This window comes from Cinclus cinclus, chromosome 4 (assembly GCF_963662255.1).
Source record: "Cinclus cinclus chromosome 4, bCinCin1.1, whole genome shotgun sequence".
Taxonomy (NCBI): Eukaryota; Metazoa; Chordata; class Aves; order Passeriformes; family Cinclidae; genus Cinclus; species Cinclus cinclus.
Genome location: NC_085049.1, coordinates 30,286,538 through 30,303,906, shown reverse-complemented (window position 1 = coordinate 30,303,906; position 17,369 = coordinate 30,286,538). Strand labels below are relative to the sequence as shown.

Genomic DNA, 17,369 nt, shown 5'->3' with positions numbered 1-17,369 from the left:
GTGTCATTTTTGTAATTCAAAACACCACACCCCCTTATATGCCCTTCTTTACCAAAGGATTTTTTTTTTTTTGTATTGATATTTGACACAGAGTAAATCTTGATAGCTTGAAGCTTTAATTAGGGTCTGCTGGTAGATGATCTGTTTCCACAGCACAGCTACAATGTCTGTCAAAAGGACAAAAATCTTATCCCTCTCTGAGGTCAGCCTGGTGAGGTAAATGTGCCATGTTAGAAACGTTTCTGCTTGGAAATGTGCCATTTCCTGCCTTGCTGGGTATCACTAAAATTAATGCATGGGCTACTGCTTAGCTTATACCAGGAGTTAGATTCCTTGCTTAAAAAAGTACCCCTGGGTAAAATAAAAAAAATGTAGACTGAAGCATCTCCTGAAAAAAAAATTGTGTGCACATGGTGCAATATAATTGCACAGAGAGTTAAAATTAGTCAGGGAACTGTTATAATATTGTAAGTGTGCCTGTGTTGGTGAAACTGGGAAGTATGTAGTGATATGCCTCAGAATCCTCTTGCAAAATGTAGTGTGAATGTGGCTATTGTGCTCCAAAGAAGGCTGGGACTTCTCCAACATGGATGTGACAGGGACATGCCTCCCAGCAAAGACATTGTCGTAAATTTAACAAACAACATAGCCAAAGCAGAAATCTCTTTGGAGTTCTGTGCTCAAACTCTAACACATCAGGTCACAGAATCAATTTCCGGCTGCTTAGGTATGTCTGGTGATGCGTCTGTCCTAACTTTCATTTTCAAATGTTTCCTGTACACAGTTGACCAGTGGTAGAATTATACTCTCTTTTGAAGTGGGCCAAGTATGTATCCAAGCATGCAAAATTTGTGAAGACAGAGACTAATTAAGAAAAATGTTCTGAGCTGATAGTCCAGAGATCGAACTTGACCCAAGAGAAAATGGGAAATGCAAAATACTGGATTTCACTCTATACTCTAAGGTCTACCTGCATTTTATTAAAAACACCCTGAACAACCAAGCCACCATCCTGAAATGTGCAAGATTTGGACTCAAACCATCTTCAACAGTGAAATGTTTAGATTCTGGCTTTTCTGTGTTTTTGACCAGTGCTCTGAAAAAGATTTAGGGTGCAAAATATCTGTATTACCAAAGTGCAAAAGGAGGCCCTTCCTATTAAGCTTTTTTTTAAGAGGTTTTTTTTCTGATGATGGAGGTACATTGGTAGAAACAGAACTGTATTTTTTGCTATTATCTCTTCTTCAGGGATTAAGTAATGAAAGCATCAAACTAAAGACAAATGTGGATGAAAATATAGATAAGGTATAGTAAGTAACAAGGACTAAAAGACATCTGTTAGAAATTATTTTCAAAATTATGATCAAGAATTAGAGTCCCATTTGAGCAGGGAACCTAAGAGATATTGTTGTCCCTGTAAATTTCAAATGTGTTAATGTTTCTGCATAACTGATAGTTTTCAAAAAATATGGCATGGGTCAATTATAGTGCCCAACTTTTAGTGAGAATCTTAATGGGGGTTCCAAAACCTGTTGTAATATAAACAGTGGATAAATGCAGTAATTCCAGGATACAAATTGTGTAGGAACAGTAAAGCAGCTAGTTTAGACGTGATTTTTTAAAAAAAGGTTCAAATTAAGCAAATAGCAATAAGGTTGCTGCCTGTTGAACTTAATAAAAACTTCAGTCCACACAGAAACTCTCTTGACTGTTCTGTCCCTGCATAGAAAGAGTACATTATTAGAGCTGTGCTATGATCAGCTTTACTCAGAGTGTGGCAGAGGTGCATTAAGAAATAACCATGAACAGTAAGAGTAACATTTCATAAGGTGAATCATACTGTTAATTTCTGTGGAAATTTCTGAGGTAAATGATACACTAAGGAGAGTCAAAATGGGATTTGCTAGACAGTAAAATATCCTTAACTGCTCACGCCTGAATATTGTCTGTGGGACCCCCATCTTACAAAAGGGTATAGTAAAAATGAAGAGGTATATTACATATTGTAGAAAATATAGGAGAGGTATGCTGGAAAACTATACAGCTCTCACTGTTTTTGCAAAGGTGAGATGAAAATGGATATTCTGTATTTTTTAAAACAAGGGGGAACCCAACTGAGCTATTTGGAAGTAGTTCTAAAATCCAAACAAAGCAAATAAACATAGTTTGATTGTACAACCCATTGGTCCAAGAAGATTTGAAAATCAAAAGGATAAACAGATGCAAAGAGGTGTTTTAGAAATAAATTTAAGAAAGTTCCAGAAGCAGCTATTAAAATCAGCGATGTACATGTGGCATTTGGTTCAGTAAATCTGTAATATCCAGGTCATTTGAACTTGTCAGCATGCATGTTAAAATAATTCATGGAAGTAGGATATTTAACTTCTTTCTTATTTCTTCTAAGCATCTGTTACTGATCCTCTTAGGCACAGGAGTGTGGACTGGGCACATTTTTGACCTCAAGTATTTTTGTGCATAAGATGTGTAACATCCCACTCCTGTGGGTACTAAGGATTCATTGATGCCCATGGTCAAAGTTTTTCTGGACCAATTCAGTAATGGGCCAGAGGGCTTTGGGGGTATTTTGGTGGCCACAATCCACCCCTGCTGGATTGATTCTTCCTCAATAGCTCCTGCCTCCTTCTTGTCATCACTGTGCTTTATGTTATCACCATGGACCTGAACAGGGAAGTTGACCCCAGAAAGGTGCTGCCTTACCTCCACAGGGTCCCCCTTTCCAGCCACCACCTATTCTAACTTGCCTGCTAGAGTGGCCATCAGTGTTTGAGGCATAGCAATGCATTAACTCCTTAATGTCCAACCTTCTATAAGATGACAAAAATTAATTGCTGTTTTTTAACCAAAACATTTAAATTGCATTTTGTTCAGTATGGTGATTGATGCTGCTTATCTTAAAAATAAAGTCTTCTTGGAAAATTGGCAAACTGGACTCACATGAAGTATCTAAAATACAAGTACAGTAGATACGTTGGCAGAGTAGGCATTGTATTTTACATGTGAAGCCCATTCCAAGTGGATGCTGTTAGTTCTATATTCCCCACTGTAACTGACGTAAAGGGTTTTGTAAGAGCACTGAGTACTTGGGTCCTGGCACTGTCCTACTGAAAGATATCTCTCACTGGTGAGCAAGCCCTCTCTGTGGAGGAAAACTCCCTATTCTCTTTAGGCATATCATATGTAGCCTCCATATGAACCAGCGAGTGTGTTTTTGTTCCTTACAAAGGGAAGTGTGGGACTGCGTGAAATGTAACACCCAGAGAGGCATTCCTGGGCATTTTGTTATGATAACAGGTATTGAGGTATTGTGACTCACTCCTACCCTGCTTTCAGAATTGGTGGTGTTGAGCTTTGAAAAACATGCATATTTCTCAAAGCTGGAGACAGACTATAGAACAAGATGCTTCTATTGACACAATTAGATAATAGGAGAAAAAATTTCAAGGCTCAGATTTCTAGGGTGAAAGAATCTGGTATTACTGCTGATGAAAAGAGGAAACTAGTCTTCCAAGATCACCCACCTCAGCAAAGCTGGTTTCCTTTTCATTGAAAGCACTAGAAAACCAGGAAAATAAGAATGCATTTGATTAACCATGAACGTGTCTTTTATATCACTCTAGAAACAAAATTCCCATTTATATATGGGATTTACAGAAAAGAAATCTGTTGAAACTGATCTAATGCTGATGTGATGAAATCCAGAAAGAAGAGGCTTTTACTGATTGTCAGAAATCACTGTTTCCTATTTTTCAGTTTGGAACATATGAAATGAGTTGAGCATGCTTTATATTTCCCAGAATTAGCAATTTTCTGTCTTTGGAAAGTTTTAGAGGGAGGAGCTCAGAGGTGCTGTGGGAGGGACTAAAATTCATACTAAAGTTTTGGCACCAGAGGGAGAATTGTCAGAGTAGAAGGTTTCTTCTGAGGTTTTGCTTTTTGTATTTTTATTTTTTTTAATAGAGGATGCTAAGTATTTATGTTCAGATTCTTCTAATAATTCTCTTTTGGAATGCTGATTGTCAGATTATTCCCAGAATTGAAGAATGTGGACTTTCATGTTCTCAGGTAATCTCTTACTTGTTCAATTTTGCTGTCTATTAATATAGTAGTTATATGCTGCCAAAATAATTGTAGGAAAATCAAGAAAGCAAAAAGGGAATAATATTTCAGCTATCCTGAACATTCGCTTTATATTCCTGTGATTCTGAATTAAGTATCCAAAGTGGCAAAAATTACTCTGAAAGGGAGTAGGAAAATGCATTTTTACACCTTTTGCAACTGCTGCTGTTAGTTTAAAATGTGTCTGCATTGTATTTGAAAAAAAATATTATTTTGTTCATATGCATTACTTTTCTACAGTCAGTTTTTACAACAGCAGTAGTGCCAAAGAGATGCGAGAGGGAGGAATGATAGGTTTCAGAAATTGCTAATTATGTTAGGAATATATGAAACACTGACTTTGCTGTGAATAAATGAATTAAGCATGAGAAAGAGTAAAACATGTTTTTCATTTCATTACTGTATGCAACTTCAGTATTAAACTTAATGACTTCTGTATGTGCATGAAAGGAGAGTGAACCGTACCATTTCTTTAATAGCTTTGGATTTTGTATGATTCCAAATATCCCCGCAAAGGGGCAGTATGGAGATATTCTGCTCTTGGCATTCTGAAGTCATAAGCATAGGTAGAGTAAAATAAAAGATAATTTTCAGTCTGACTTTCAGTCTTAGTGGAGGATGATAACTGTGTACTGGCTACAGAGAAGTGAAATTGATAGTATGAAAGAATTTGGCTGTCTGTATCAACTTCTGCTTGAAGGTGTCAGTATTCAGGACAAGCTGCGAGACATTCTAAAGACTGTTTAGATGTGGTGGTACTACCCAGATATTAAGTTAGTGCATGTTAAAGCAATTTATTCTATATTTAATATGTGTATCCTAGAAAAACAGTAGGAATAAAGATGCTTATAAAATACTAGATTGAGCAAAAAAAGCCCTCTCTATATTTAAATATTCATGCAGTATACTTAATGTTCCTGTATTCAAATTCTCTAGTCTGTATCTACTTAGATGTTTCCAGAATAATAAAATAATGGCATAAGAGATTAATCTCTAGATGTACACGAATACTTTTCAAGAATTTTTATATACTTATGTTCACTAATGAAAATACATATGTATTTTTAAAAAAATATGCTCCTTGGTCTGCTGCAATGAGAGTTAAAACTAGAAATTATTTACCATTATAATTTATCCCTCCAAAGAGTACAGGACTATCAGACTCAGCATGTAATATCAACCTTTTTTGATGGGTTTCAGTCTAAGGGGTGGGATTCACCTCTGGGGACCTTAAAGGGCATCTTTCTCTGTCAAACCATAGGTATTTATGTTACGTATGTTATGTAAGATTGATTCACTAACTGCCTATAGACACAGCCCTGGGATTTGGCAGACTGGATCCCTTTCTTTACCTTCAAGAGTGTTTCTTACACCTTTTCCAATACTGAAGATTGATTAACTGAGAAAGGCATGTTTTATTTTTCTTATTTACAGGGGAAATACATTGTTTCCAGCATAGCAGAATCAATCAATCAATCAATCAATCAGTCAATCAATTGGTGATATTAGGGACAGGATTCAGTTCATGTTCTGTATGTGATGCTTCTGCTAGTTGTATTCAGTAGAATCTTGAATGCATTAATGACTTTTTAAGACAAAAATGTTTTCTCAGAGGGAACAATAATGATCTCAACAGGCTAAATTACTGCCAGCATAGCATTTTCAATCTAGTGCAATGTACTTCAGCTACATGAACTTTAGAATTTCATGACTAGCTTGTTAGAGGAAACACCTTCTTCCTTTTCCTTTGAAAGTAACTTCAATTTCTCTGCACAACTGACCATGATTTGTGAGCTCAATCCAGCTCATAAGTTATTCTAAAAGGAAGCAGTCAATCTTCCCCATGATGTGTAACAGCGTTCTTCACAGGAACCCTAGTCAGGGGTTACAGCTTGTCTGTGTGAAATGTGTGTGTGCTCCCTTCTGCTATGGCACATCAGATCACAAAGTAGAGAATCAATTACTTGTTTCTAGCAATTTCCTTAATGTGATAATTAGATATTGTAGTTTTAAAACCATCAATGATTTCTGCAGCTGCTGTTGTTACAAGTGAATATTATAGAAAATTGGGGTTTTTTCTTCTGAAGTTTTCCCAGAAGTTTGTATAGTAAATTTCTCTTTTGCCTTCAAACTTGAGGCTGCCTGGTTCTTCAGAAGGCAATAGGGATATGAAAAGCAATTAATTTGAATTTTTCTGCAGTTTTCAAACTATAGGTATTCTCAGAAGTTTTTTACCAGGTTTAACAACTGAAACTGTTGAGTTTGACTGGTAGACTAGAGTTTAATGTGGCTGTGTCCACTAGATACTTGTGAGCAGTTTTGACCTCAATGGGTAATCCTCATCAGAGTAAAGCTCTGGTTGTACTTAGGAGGGAAATAGTGACATAACTATTTGGAGGCATATGACATGCAAAACATCTGCATTGAACTTTTATCACAACTTTATGAATCATTCTTAGTTTACCATAGGTATTCAGCAAGATACTCCTGCATTGCCTTGTGTAAGGCAATATGCAGGTTTCATTAACACAAACTGTGCATCTGTTCAGTACAGGAAAGAAACAAAAAGAGAACACTGGATATTTATCCCAGTATTACATGACATTTTAAACAGTATGAAAAATATACAGTTGTGGGTTGAATGACGGCAAATGAACAACAAAGTTTTTACTACATGTTATGATTTATTTCTCCTTTATTTTAATAGCTTGGCTTTAGAGCTCACGTGATATTCTTAGCATTCAAATATTAAATGCTATGGACATGGTATCCATGCCCCACCCTATAGGAAACACAATTATCAACCAAGTTTCCCCATAAAAGCATAGGGGAATCCCAGCCTGCAATTGAAACTGGGTTTATGCCCTACTCATTTTACAATCCACATTGTTTGCAGGCTGTACACAAAGAAATAGGCTTATGCCAAACTGGATTCAACAGCTGGTAAAGATCAAGAGCACTACATTTAAAAAACACTCCTCAGAATACTATGAAATATTATTTGTATTGTCTGTCATTTAATGCAGTAATATTTCCAAAGTCTATGGATAAAGAAGGAAACACTAAACTGAATCTGGGATTTCCCTCTAATTGTAAAGGTTATTGGCAGCAAATCCTTGATATAACTGCTGCTTGTTCCTGCTATTCATAATCAAAATACATGATGTTTCATTACTGGATATTTATACCATGGATCAGTCCATTTTTGCTGAATACTACACACTGCAGTACCAGTGATATAGTATGGCCCTTAGTCCATAAAGTCAGATGACATAAATTGGAATTCTTTCTTCATTATTAAACAATTCATATTTTGAAAGTGACCCCAAGCCTCTAGAAAACTGACATGATAATATAGGTGGCATAATTCAGTTGTTCTCTAAAATCTGATTGAAAACAGTTTTAGACATGGGAAATGTCTAAAGAGACTGATCAGAGACCTGGGTTCCTCAGGGTGAGTGAGAGAGATACAGCATGAAATCCCATCATAGGAATACAGTTCAACACAGACTGTTTTGGGTAGGCATTGATGTATCTCATGACTGAAGGAGATGCATAAAAATATAAAACATATCCTTTACTAATATTTGCTGAGGTGTAGTACAATCCATGAGAGCATGCCCTAGCCAGAAAGCCTGGGGTCTACTTCTCTGCCTGTCGTCGAATCACTTGTGTGGCCCTCTTCAAGTAATTTAATTTCTCTGGTTTTCACAAGTACAAAAGAGTTCTGACCTTCCTGTGTGGTGTGTCTTAATTATATGTTTTCATTAACTGCTTTGAATATTATAATCATTAGTTAAGTACTCATTAGTTAAAACAGTCTTACTTAAGGGGCCCAATCACATTGAGTCATTGTATTAGAGTGATATTAACCCATTTGCTTAGATATCCTTGCTTGCCTTCTCTGCTGGTACTTAGAACTGCAGTTTAACACATTTGGGTGGCTTATTACTTGGACTGTGTTTCATATTTGCTCTTTGGGTCAAAAATAGCTTGGCAATGGTATAAGACAGCTTCCTGTTGTGTCCTATGCCACTGGTTGGGTGCTGTCACATTTCCTCTCCCCCGAGAAGGAAACAGCCAGTGACAGGTACAAACAGGGACATACTGCAGCGTTCCTCAGTGTTCCAGCATGCACCACCAGCTCCTATAAGAGAGGTGGAGATGGAGAAAGCTCTGGAATTCAGAACTTGCAAAAAATGCAATGGTACCTTTTGGCCTTTTTCCCTTCTCTCTTCCTCGGGAACTCCAGGAAAAGGTTACAAAGTCTGGAAAGAGACTAGCCACTGGAATTGCAAGCACAGAATACAAGCAGTCATGAAAGTTGGGGACACAGACTTAACAGATGTTGGAACTGGACCTGATAGAGTGTCTTGGAACTGAAACACAAGGCAGTGCTAGAAGCTTTACCATGAGACGTCAGCATCAGTTTTGTGCAATCAGTACCCATAGCAGAAGACACATATTTAATATACCCAAAAAGGGATATATAAGCAAACTCAGCAGAAGATGGGAGCAGATGGTCTTTAGTATTGGCAGTGAATTTTAGCTTACAAATATCTCTCAACCCTAATCTTAGTGATCTGATCTATCCTTCGGCTCCATGTTGACCCAAAACTAAGTAGTGGATATTGACACTTGGAAGTAGGTGCTTTCCACAGCCATCTGACTGCTTTGCAGTTGGAAAACTACTTGTAATTTGATCAAATCTGGGTGTGACAGGTTTTCTAGGAGCGGTAATAACTTTAATGAGACCACGTGATGTGACCTAGCTGGAATTCTTGCAGTATGGTCTAGGAATAGTTTAATCTGCGCTTTCGTGGAGGTGGCAGTGCTGTACCTCTTACATTGTCATGTCTGTTTATACTACTTCATTCTTCCTCTCCTGGCAGAATGCCTGTGCATAGGAGAGAACCAGGGAGGATCAACAATGAGAAGGACCAAAAGAGGTCTAAAAGAGTTCCTTCTGAGGATAGGTTTGGATACTCTCAGCATTGAAATGCTAGTCTTTGCTGATGGATGGATGGATGGATGGATGGATGGATGGATGGATGGATGGATGGATGGATGGATAAATTTAGACCCAAGAAAGGAGTTTTCTCCTATCTCTGTCTAAAAGTAATTTGTTTCTGGGAGCCATAAGTTTCCATGGGCTGTATTGTTGCTTGGTGGCTGTTCAACCAGGATCCCACATTTGAAGTTCTATGAGTTTCCTTACCATTATCCCTGCAAGAGATCCCTAGGTTTTATATACCAACCTGCTACAGCTGTTCTTGTAGTAGTTTTCATACTGTCAAAAAAATATATGTCCTTATAATTTTCTTCCTGATTTTGTTAACATTTATTGGCTATTTTTTGATAACCAGGAAATTACTTGCCATTTTAAAAATATAAGCCAGAAAGTATGCCCCAAACTGCTGTGTGTTGCTGAGGAAATTCCAGACCAACTCTGAACTACTTACCTGGGAATGATCTTGGAACCAGTAAATTCATATGTACACAGTTGTGATACAGACACATCACAGCACTACCCCTTCATTCACAACCATAGGAATTCACTGCGCCAGAATTTTCTGAGGTCATGAATAAACTGGAGAATCACAGTAACTAATGATGCTGAGCACTGGGATAGGTTGCCTGTGGAGCTTATAGAGATCTCCACACACACTAAGAAAATACAGCTGAGATATGTCTAATCTAGTTCACATATGTCTCAGATAAAGGTCATTCTTCCTAAGCAGGAATGTAGAATAGATGACTTCTTGAGTTTTTTTTCTAAGACGAGTATCTCTGCTTTCATTCATACATTCATCCTCTTCTCTTTTGTGGGATCTACAAATGCTCCTTCAAATAAAATTTGACTTAATCCTTTGGAACAGTCAGCAGAGCCAAAGAACTGTTTTGCTCTATGGCATGTGCTGTCCTTCCAGTATGCAAAATATAGCACTCACCATGAAAACTGTACAGGACATGCAATCTCCTTCAGGAAGTGCCTATGCAAAAATGAAGAGAGTTTTAGTTTTAATTTGCAAATACCTGTGGGTCTTTCTCTTGCAAGGAAATGTTTCAACATAGTTGCTTGGAATATATGTGGTAAATTTCAATTATTTCTGGAAAACTGTCTTGCTATTGCCTCTACTTGTCTGCATATTTTCAGAGAATATGAATCACATAAACAACACTGTACAGTACTAGATGTGCATTCATTGTCTTTTCTTGGAAAAACTTTGAGGAAATAGAATTTATTGCAGTTAAGATTTTTCGCTGTATCCAGTTTTATTTTCCCCCTTCATCCCTACATATGCAAACTTCCTTCATCTTTTTCCCACTTCCTCATCTCCCTGACCTGCTATTATTTTTCCTATGACTGCAATGATTTTTCTTAGTTGCTTTTTGAATTTTGATATCTTTGTTATAATTTTTCATAATTGCAGTTATCATTATAGTGTGATGCTTCATGCTTAGTTTTAATATGTAATATCTGTTCTTTGGGGTTTTGCCCCCCTCATTTTCAACATATTATATTTATATATTATACAATATTTAGAGTATGGTCAGATCTATGTAACCATTCAGTCTGCCTTTGTAGCTTATTTTCTCTTCCACTTAGAGGTCACAAATCATATACAATTTTGAAGCAAATGTATGGTATAGGTGGTTTTCAGCATGTGCTATCATTAAAAATAGTGTGAAGCACCATATAATAGTAGTGAACACTAATGGGTTTATTTAGCTAATGTAAAATTTGTAGGATCCTACTTCTTTGGAAGCCCTTCTCTTGGACCTCTGCCTCCTTTAGTTGCCCTGTACTAAGTTTAGCAACTACAGTACAAGGAGGATACATGATATAAAGGTAAACTATCTAATTATTCCACAGTTTGTTCCCCCTTCCCCATACGCCCACAAAATTATGATTAGCAGTCAAAATTTTGAGAAACAGACATTTGCAATGACATTTCAAATAATTTATTTGTATTGGATATGATTTATTTCTCTTTAATTTTTCCAAATTTATATATAACTAGCTTCTCTATAAATTATCCCAAACTGCAAATGTTTCAGCTAAAACACACACTAGATTTATTTTCAGTAGGGTTTGTCAACACAGCAGATTTTGAATTTTTAAAATTTCTCATGTACTCACACAGATAGTTCTTTCAGGGAAAGGTGTTTTTGGCTTTTGTTGCTCTTGATAAGGCATGTATGTAGGGATTCCTACCTTCACAGGTATAGGGTTTCTGATGCAGAATTCAGACTTTCAGGCACCATAATAATACAAATATGAATAGTCAGGAAATAGCCCTCTCTGAAAAATTTTCAAGAATACAGCTGCAAAAACTTTCATGTATTAAGATTTTCCTTATTTTGTTGTGGCTGGAATGTTTCTGTAACTCAAGCAAGCAGTATTAGAGCTAATCAGGCATGTCTAGCATTGTCTTTAATAGAAGCAGTTCCTTAACTGATACTGTGGCACCAGGCAGGAATGCAGAAGCTTCCCAGGACAGTCATCTGAGACTACCACAGCTTCTACCATGTCCTGTGGGAACATTTGTATGACCTTACATCCTTACACAGCATAACAAGGTAAGGCTAGAATAAAACCAAAGTCAACATTAAAAATTCTCATCTGGAAGAGCTATGCATCAGATTCAAAGTTCATTCAAATCAATGAAATGTGTTCCACCCAACCATAGTCTTCCACAATTTCTGAATGTGGGCAGTGTGGCATTTTTCATTTATAAATGTCACAGTGTACAGCTCAGCACTGAGCACTGTTCCTGGGACTAACTCTGGACATATATTGAAAGAACAGTTGCCTAGAGCAAAACAGTGAGGGTTTTGCTGTGTATGCCAGAGCACTGGAAAACCAGGCCTGCAGTATATCTCCTCTTTTTGCTGAGCAGTAGTGTTGGGATATATGAGAAGACAGTGACTGGAATAGAAAAGTATCTTCAGGCAAAAGTAAAAATATATATTCCCAAATGAAATAATTACTCCAGCAGCAGGAGGAGCAATTCTGTCCTGAAGAGTATCTTCTCCTAATCTTCACTTGAATTCTTGCTCTTTTTTTTTTTTCTTTTCTTTCCTTTTTCTCTGTAATTTCTTTTCTATGGGAATCTCACTGCCCATTGAGTCCAGTCACCTCTGAGACTGCTAGTCTCAGTTCTGTCAGTGTTGCTGAGGCATCTTTTTTCTTGTAGCCTGTGCTACAAAAATCATTATAACATCCTAACCTCAAAGCACAGGATATCCATGGCTGTCTGAAGGGCTTGTGGAATCTGTGTCCTCCAGTTTTTCAAGAAATGGCCAAAATGACTGCTGACTTGATCTGGTGCTGGTGACAGTACTGCTTCTAGCAGGAGGCTGGACTTGGTGACCTTCAGAGACCCCTTCCACCCTACATTTCTTTGATACCATTTTCTCATCCCCTGTATGAGATGTCTAGTAAGTAATTGAAATAATTAATGCTGTGTCAGGGTGTCCCTGTCTCATTGTTATACTAGAAGTGCTGATTTGGTAGATTAGTTCTCCTTTTATGTAGCTCAGTGGTCTGAAATTTTTGACACAGTGTATGGGATCGTGCTGATTTCTACCAGCTGAGGGTATGGCAGGCAAAGTACATTTTAATTTTATGGTGTCTATTGTATGCTATTCAGTTTTGTTAACAACTTGTATTAATATTGTAGGAAACATGACATCAAAATTATTGACAAATTTTGGTTGGGTTTTTTTGTTTGGTTCTTTTAATTTCTGAAAGAAAGAAGTTAACGCATACTGTTGCTTCAAGCAAATTCTGCTTCTAGTCCTGGAGCTGAAGCATACAATAGAACAGGCAGCTTTTATTTCAGGCAGTCATAGCTCCCTTTGGTCCAATAAATTTAAAAGCAAGTGGTTTATATGCTGGTCCTTTTTTGTATCTCAACATTACTTTGAAATAAAATTAATTAGAAAAAATTAAAAGCAGGGAATATTCTTCCCAATTGAGAGACCTCAAAGCAATATTGTTTTGCTGGCTATTCACTTATAGGATAAATGTATGTCACTGCCAAGATTTCTGAGAAATTACTGTGCTTCGAACTCTTCCAGTTCTGCTCTGTGAAAGGGATTCAGGCATGTAGCCACTGCAAGGACCAGAAGATATTATATGCCACATGCAGTCCTGATAACATATGGAACAGTGCAGTTACAGTATAGAAACAGAGATTCCTCTGCATCAGTACAGAGCAGAAGGAAATGCATACTGCCTGGAAAACAGAAATCTCTGTTATACCTGACTAGTAGCAGGTAAACAGAAGGGTGCCCCTGCACTTCTGAAGTACTGCTAAGCTGTGATGGAGGTGTTGGCCTTGTGACAAGGAGCAGGTTGTGGAAGACAGGGTCTGTACCTTTGCATTTACACGTGAAATGGATGGTGGTGCAATGACAATTGGCAACAGTCTCTGCTTGAGATCCCTGTGAAATCTTACTGGAGAGTGTCCAATAATCTTCAGCAAATACAATCATGTCTTCCCTGTTTGTTAATGGCTGTTTCACTGATGAGCTCAGAGCGCATCAGCAGAGTGTTAACACAGCTGGACCCCTGCTCTGCTGGACTCAAGCCAACTCTCATCCAAAAAGTGCATGACCTCATTAGCACTGTACTGGGCCTGAGCTTGGTATCCCACTTCTCAGTAGCAATTCTTCTTTCAGATTCAATACTGCACTAATGTGATGGGATGTTTTTTATTCTGCTTGGAACACACAGGGAAAAGACCTGGAGACAGATAATGTATAGACATGACTCAGATGTCTTGCTTTTAGCATTCTGTAAAATAATCCAGCAGCATCCAGGTGTTTTTGTAGTTTAAAGTAGTCCAAAATAATGCTTTGCCATAAGTTAGTGTGCCTTTTTCTTCTCTTCATGGATAACAGTCCAAATGTTTCCATCTATGACATCTTAGTAATCCCACTGCACACTGCTCACATGTATCAGATCAACACATTGTCAGTAAAAACTGAAGAATAACCTTGTGTTTTGCCAAAAATTGAAAACTGTCATGAGTAAAATAGTTTTACCTTGGCAATGAGAATATTTACACATGATGTCAAAACACATACAGATGCTCTTTTAGAGAAAAGGTCTTTTGAGGGCACTATATCGGCAGTACTAACCACAAATTTTTAACAGTTCTCAGTTTTCATATTAAGTATATTAATCATTGCAGATAGTCTGATTCTTGGTAAATATAACCACAATTTTATTCACTTGCTAAGTGTGTTTTGGAGGCTTATTATTTTTCCTTTTCACTCACTTCTAATAACAAGCTTTTTTGTATAAATACTTGACCATGATATAGGTAAATCTTCTTTCAGTGGTACAGGAATCATTATTTTATGATTAATGTGCTTTCCTTTTACTGTAAAGAATTCTGTTTCCTTATATTTGGTGAAATGAATGCAGCAGTGAGTTTTCTAAGAACATAATGAGAAAAGCTCTGTGAGGTTTCAGTCCCCACCCGCATCAATGATGTTGATGTAAATTGCAAAGGCATTATGGCCTTTACCTATGAAAATACCTTTGGAAAAAGCTAAAACATACTCAGTTTTTTCCCTCCATGAAGTAATCCCTAGATAGTTTCTGGGGCTGAATGTCTCTGTGAAAGGAATTACAGTGATTTGTTGACAGTCTGTGGAGCTTTTGATACAGATAGAGCACTGAATCCTCTCTGTTTCCATCTAAAGTTCTTAAATGGTGGAGATGCCTATGACTTTGACTGTGGCTGTCCACTGCTCAAAGAACTTTCCCTTATGGAGGTGATTGAGATCACACTGGCATGCTAGGTTTTTCACTAGAGGCCCTGAGAAATCATTGAGGACTCTAATGGACCTGCATCTGTGGGCTCCTCCCTCTGTGCACTGAATGGGGGAACAGCTGAAGAAAGGAAACTTGCTGGATTATTTACACAGACAGGGGTAAGTAGCTTCCCCTCTGTGGTGGAGGATATGGCATGGTTGTGGTGTTCCCAGCTGAGACAGAGATTAGTATGACTTTACAAGGCACAAAATAAACCCCAGTGTTTTCACAGCTATGGATGGTTCTGGTCACTCCATTTGGAAAGATACATTAAAGTAGAAGAAGCTGCTGACAAAAGTGATTGTAAGAATGAAGATCGGGTCTATTAGAGAGAAGTAAAAGAGCTTGGCTTTTACAGTCTCACAAAAAAGCTGAGAAAAGGTGTATTACTGGTTGCAGACAAATGGAAAGTAAATTCCAGGGTGGAGCGCACCTATTTAAGTGAAAAGATGATGAGCACAATCAGAAGTTAGTAGAAGCTAACAATTATTGTGTTCATGTAAGAAATGAAAAGGTTTGGTGCTGGTAGACAACAGGTCTTCTGGAAGAACCTTGGCTCTCAGAGCAATGCACATGGAAGTCTGACTGATTTTAAAATAACGTTTCTCCAGTTTTTGAAAGGGATTAGATTATATGGTACGTATGGTTATCAGATTACTTTACCCAATGATCTGGGACATACTTCCTATTTGTGTGCAGAGTAAGATGGATTTTTGCAGAGTATCTCCTCTCAACTGGAAATCAAAAAAGAACATGTTCAGATTAATCATCTTTATTGGCCTTTTGGATAAAATTTAAACATCAATTGCTGCAAACCCTCCCTTTTCCTGTGTTGTACATAGAATCCCATGTTTGCTTTTAATGCTGGCTAAATGATAGGAATTATTGGAATAGAGGGAAACATCAGTATAGGGTCATGTTCCTTTCTCTCTGCCTTCTCTGACAACTGAACCTAAAGTAGAAATGTAGCTAATAGCTTTGCCAGTGAGCATTGCTCAGAAGGGGGAAAAACTCTTTGTTCTACATTCACTGACTAATGTAGGTATCTTAATGAATGAATGTTAAATGTCTGACAACCTGGTCCCAACTAAAGACTACATCTTAAGGCATTTTCAGGTTTCTTACTATTCCTTACAGAGTTGTGCAAGAGCTGCCACCAACTCTTCTATGAACGAGGTACAACAGAACTAACAGGTGGACTGTGAACCCAAATTTTCCTCAGACTCTTTCCTGCATGACAGAAATTCTTCCAGGGAACAATTTCCACAATTCTGCACTTGATTTAGTGCCTGAAGATATGAGAGGAAATGGGAAGCAGATTTGATCTTTGTTTCTTTTTCTTGGCAATTTTAATTCATGAAAGCACTCTCTGTGCCCCCTAATCCAAGTCTTCCTCTGCTGATCTCACTCTCTTCTCTACAGTCGTTAGAACAATGGGATATTACAATTGTCTTAGATTAAGGAGAAGTTGCTGTGCTAAATAAAAAGTTGGCACCACATCTTCTATTCAGAATGCTGCATGCTGGTGGTGCCTGCTCAGATAACCTCTAGCTACAGTTGAGTAATACCACAAATGGGGAAAATCCCAGAGAAATAGGAAAATCCCTAACTTTGTGCATTGTGTAAGTATATTTTGCTTAGGCTTTTTGCCAAAGAAGGTATGAATCAAAGATTCTCCCTGTATAGGAGTAAAATGTACTATCATGTTCAGGATCTTATTGTTGCATAAAAGATGCCCTCGGCATTTGTGAAAGGGGAAGAAAATTTCCATTCTGGTTTTAGTGTTATGTTTTTCTATTGCACTCATCACTGAAAATTCCTGAAAACAAAAGATATAGAAAGTGGGAAAGGAACTTTGTTAACTCATTTGAGTTATTCTTTCAGACAAATGGTCTCCTTGGACTGTTTTGCAAAATGATTGTAAAAGAAAATACCACCCCCACCCACTTGGTATTGTACAATAAAAAGAAACACTTCTTTAAAAGAAATTGGGCTGTGAGCAAATATTGCTGTAACTGGCAAGTGTTTGGGCAAATATTTAAAAATTTATGTAAAACTTCCCAACAACTCCTCACCCAGAACACAACTGAGTGCCCAAGAATGACAAAACATCTCCCTACCAGAACAAAAGTCACAGAAGGATGTTTGTTTCCTGTGGAAAAGACAAGAAAATGAATGTAAGAGTTTAGATGATAGGATTCCTCTATGCAATAGTGAGAACCAGTAATTAATTAGGATAGACTAAAAGGTATAAGAGGATTTCTTTATCATGCCACAGCCCACAGAAGTGGGTGTTTTGGTTTTTCCCCCTGCAATATATATAATTTAATTATTTTATCATTTTTCAGGTGTCATAACAGGGGGATGACCTTCTCTAATTAAAAGGCTGAATCCTCTG

At 37.5% G+C, this 17,369-nt stretch overlaps 1 protein-coding gene across 1 annotated transcript in view; it reads left to right on the top strand.

Annotated features, from left to right (window-relative positions):
- Positions 1–3,726: 3,726 nt before the first annotated feature.
- Positions 3,727–17,369, top strand: part of IL17REL (interleukin 17 receptor E like) — a 41,082-nt gene continuing 27,439 nt past the window's right edge. Inside the window, exon 1 of the mRNA XM_062491015.1 lies at positions 3,727–4,083. Within this exon, the coding sequence (XP_062346999.1) occupies positions 3,982–4,083 (102 nt within the window). The 5' untranslated portion in view covers positions 3,727–3,981. The remainder of the gene's footprint in view (positions 4,084–17,369) is intronic.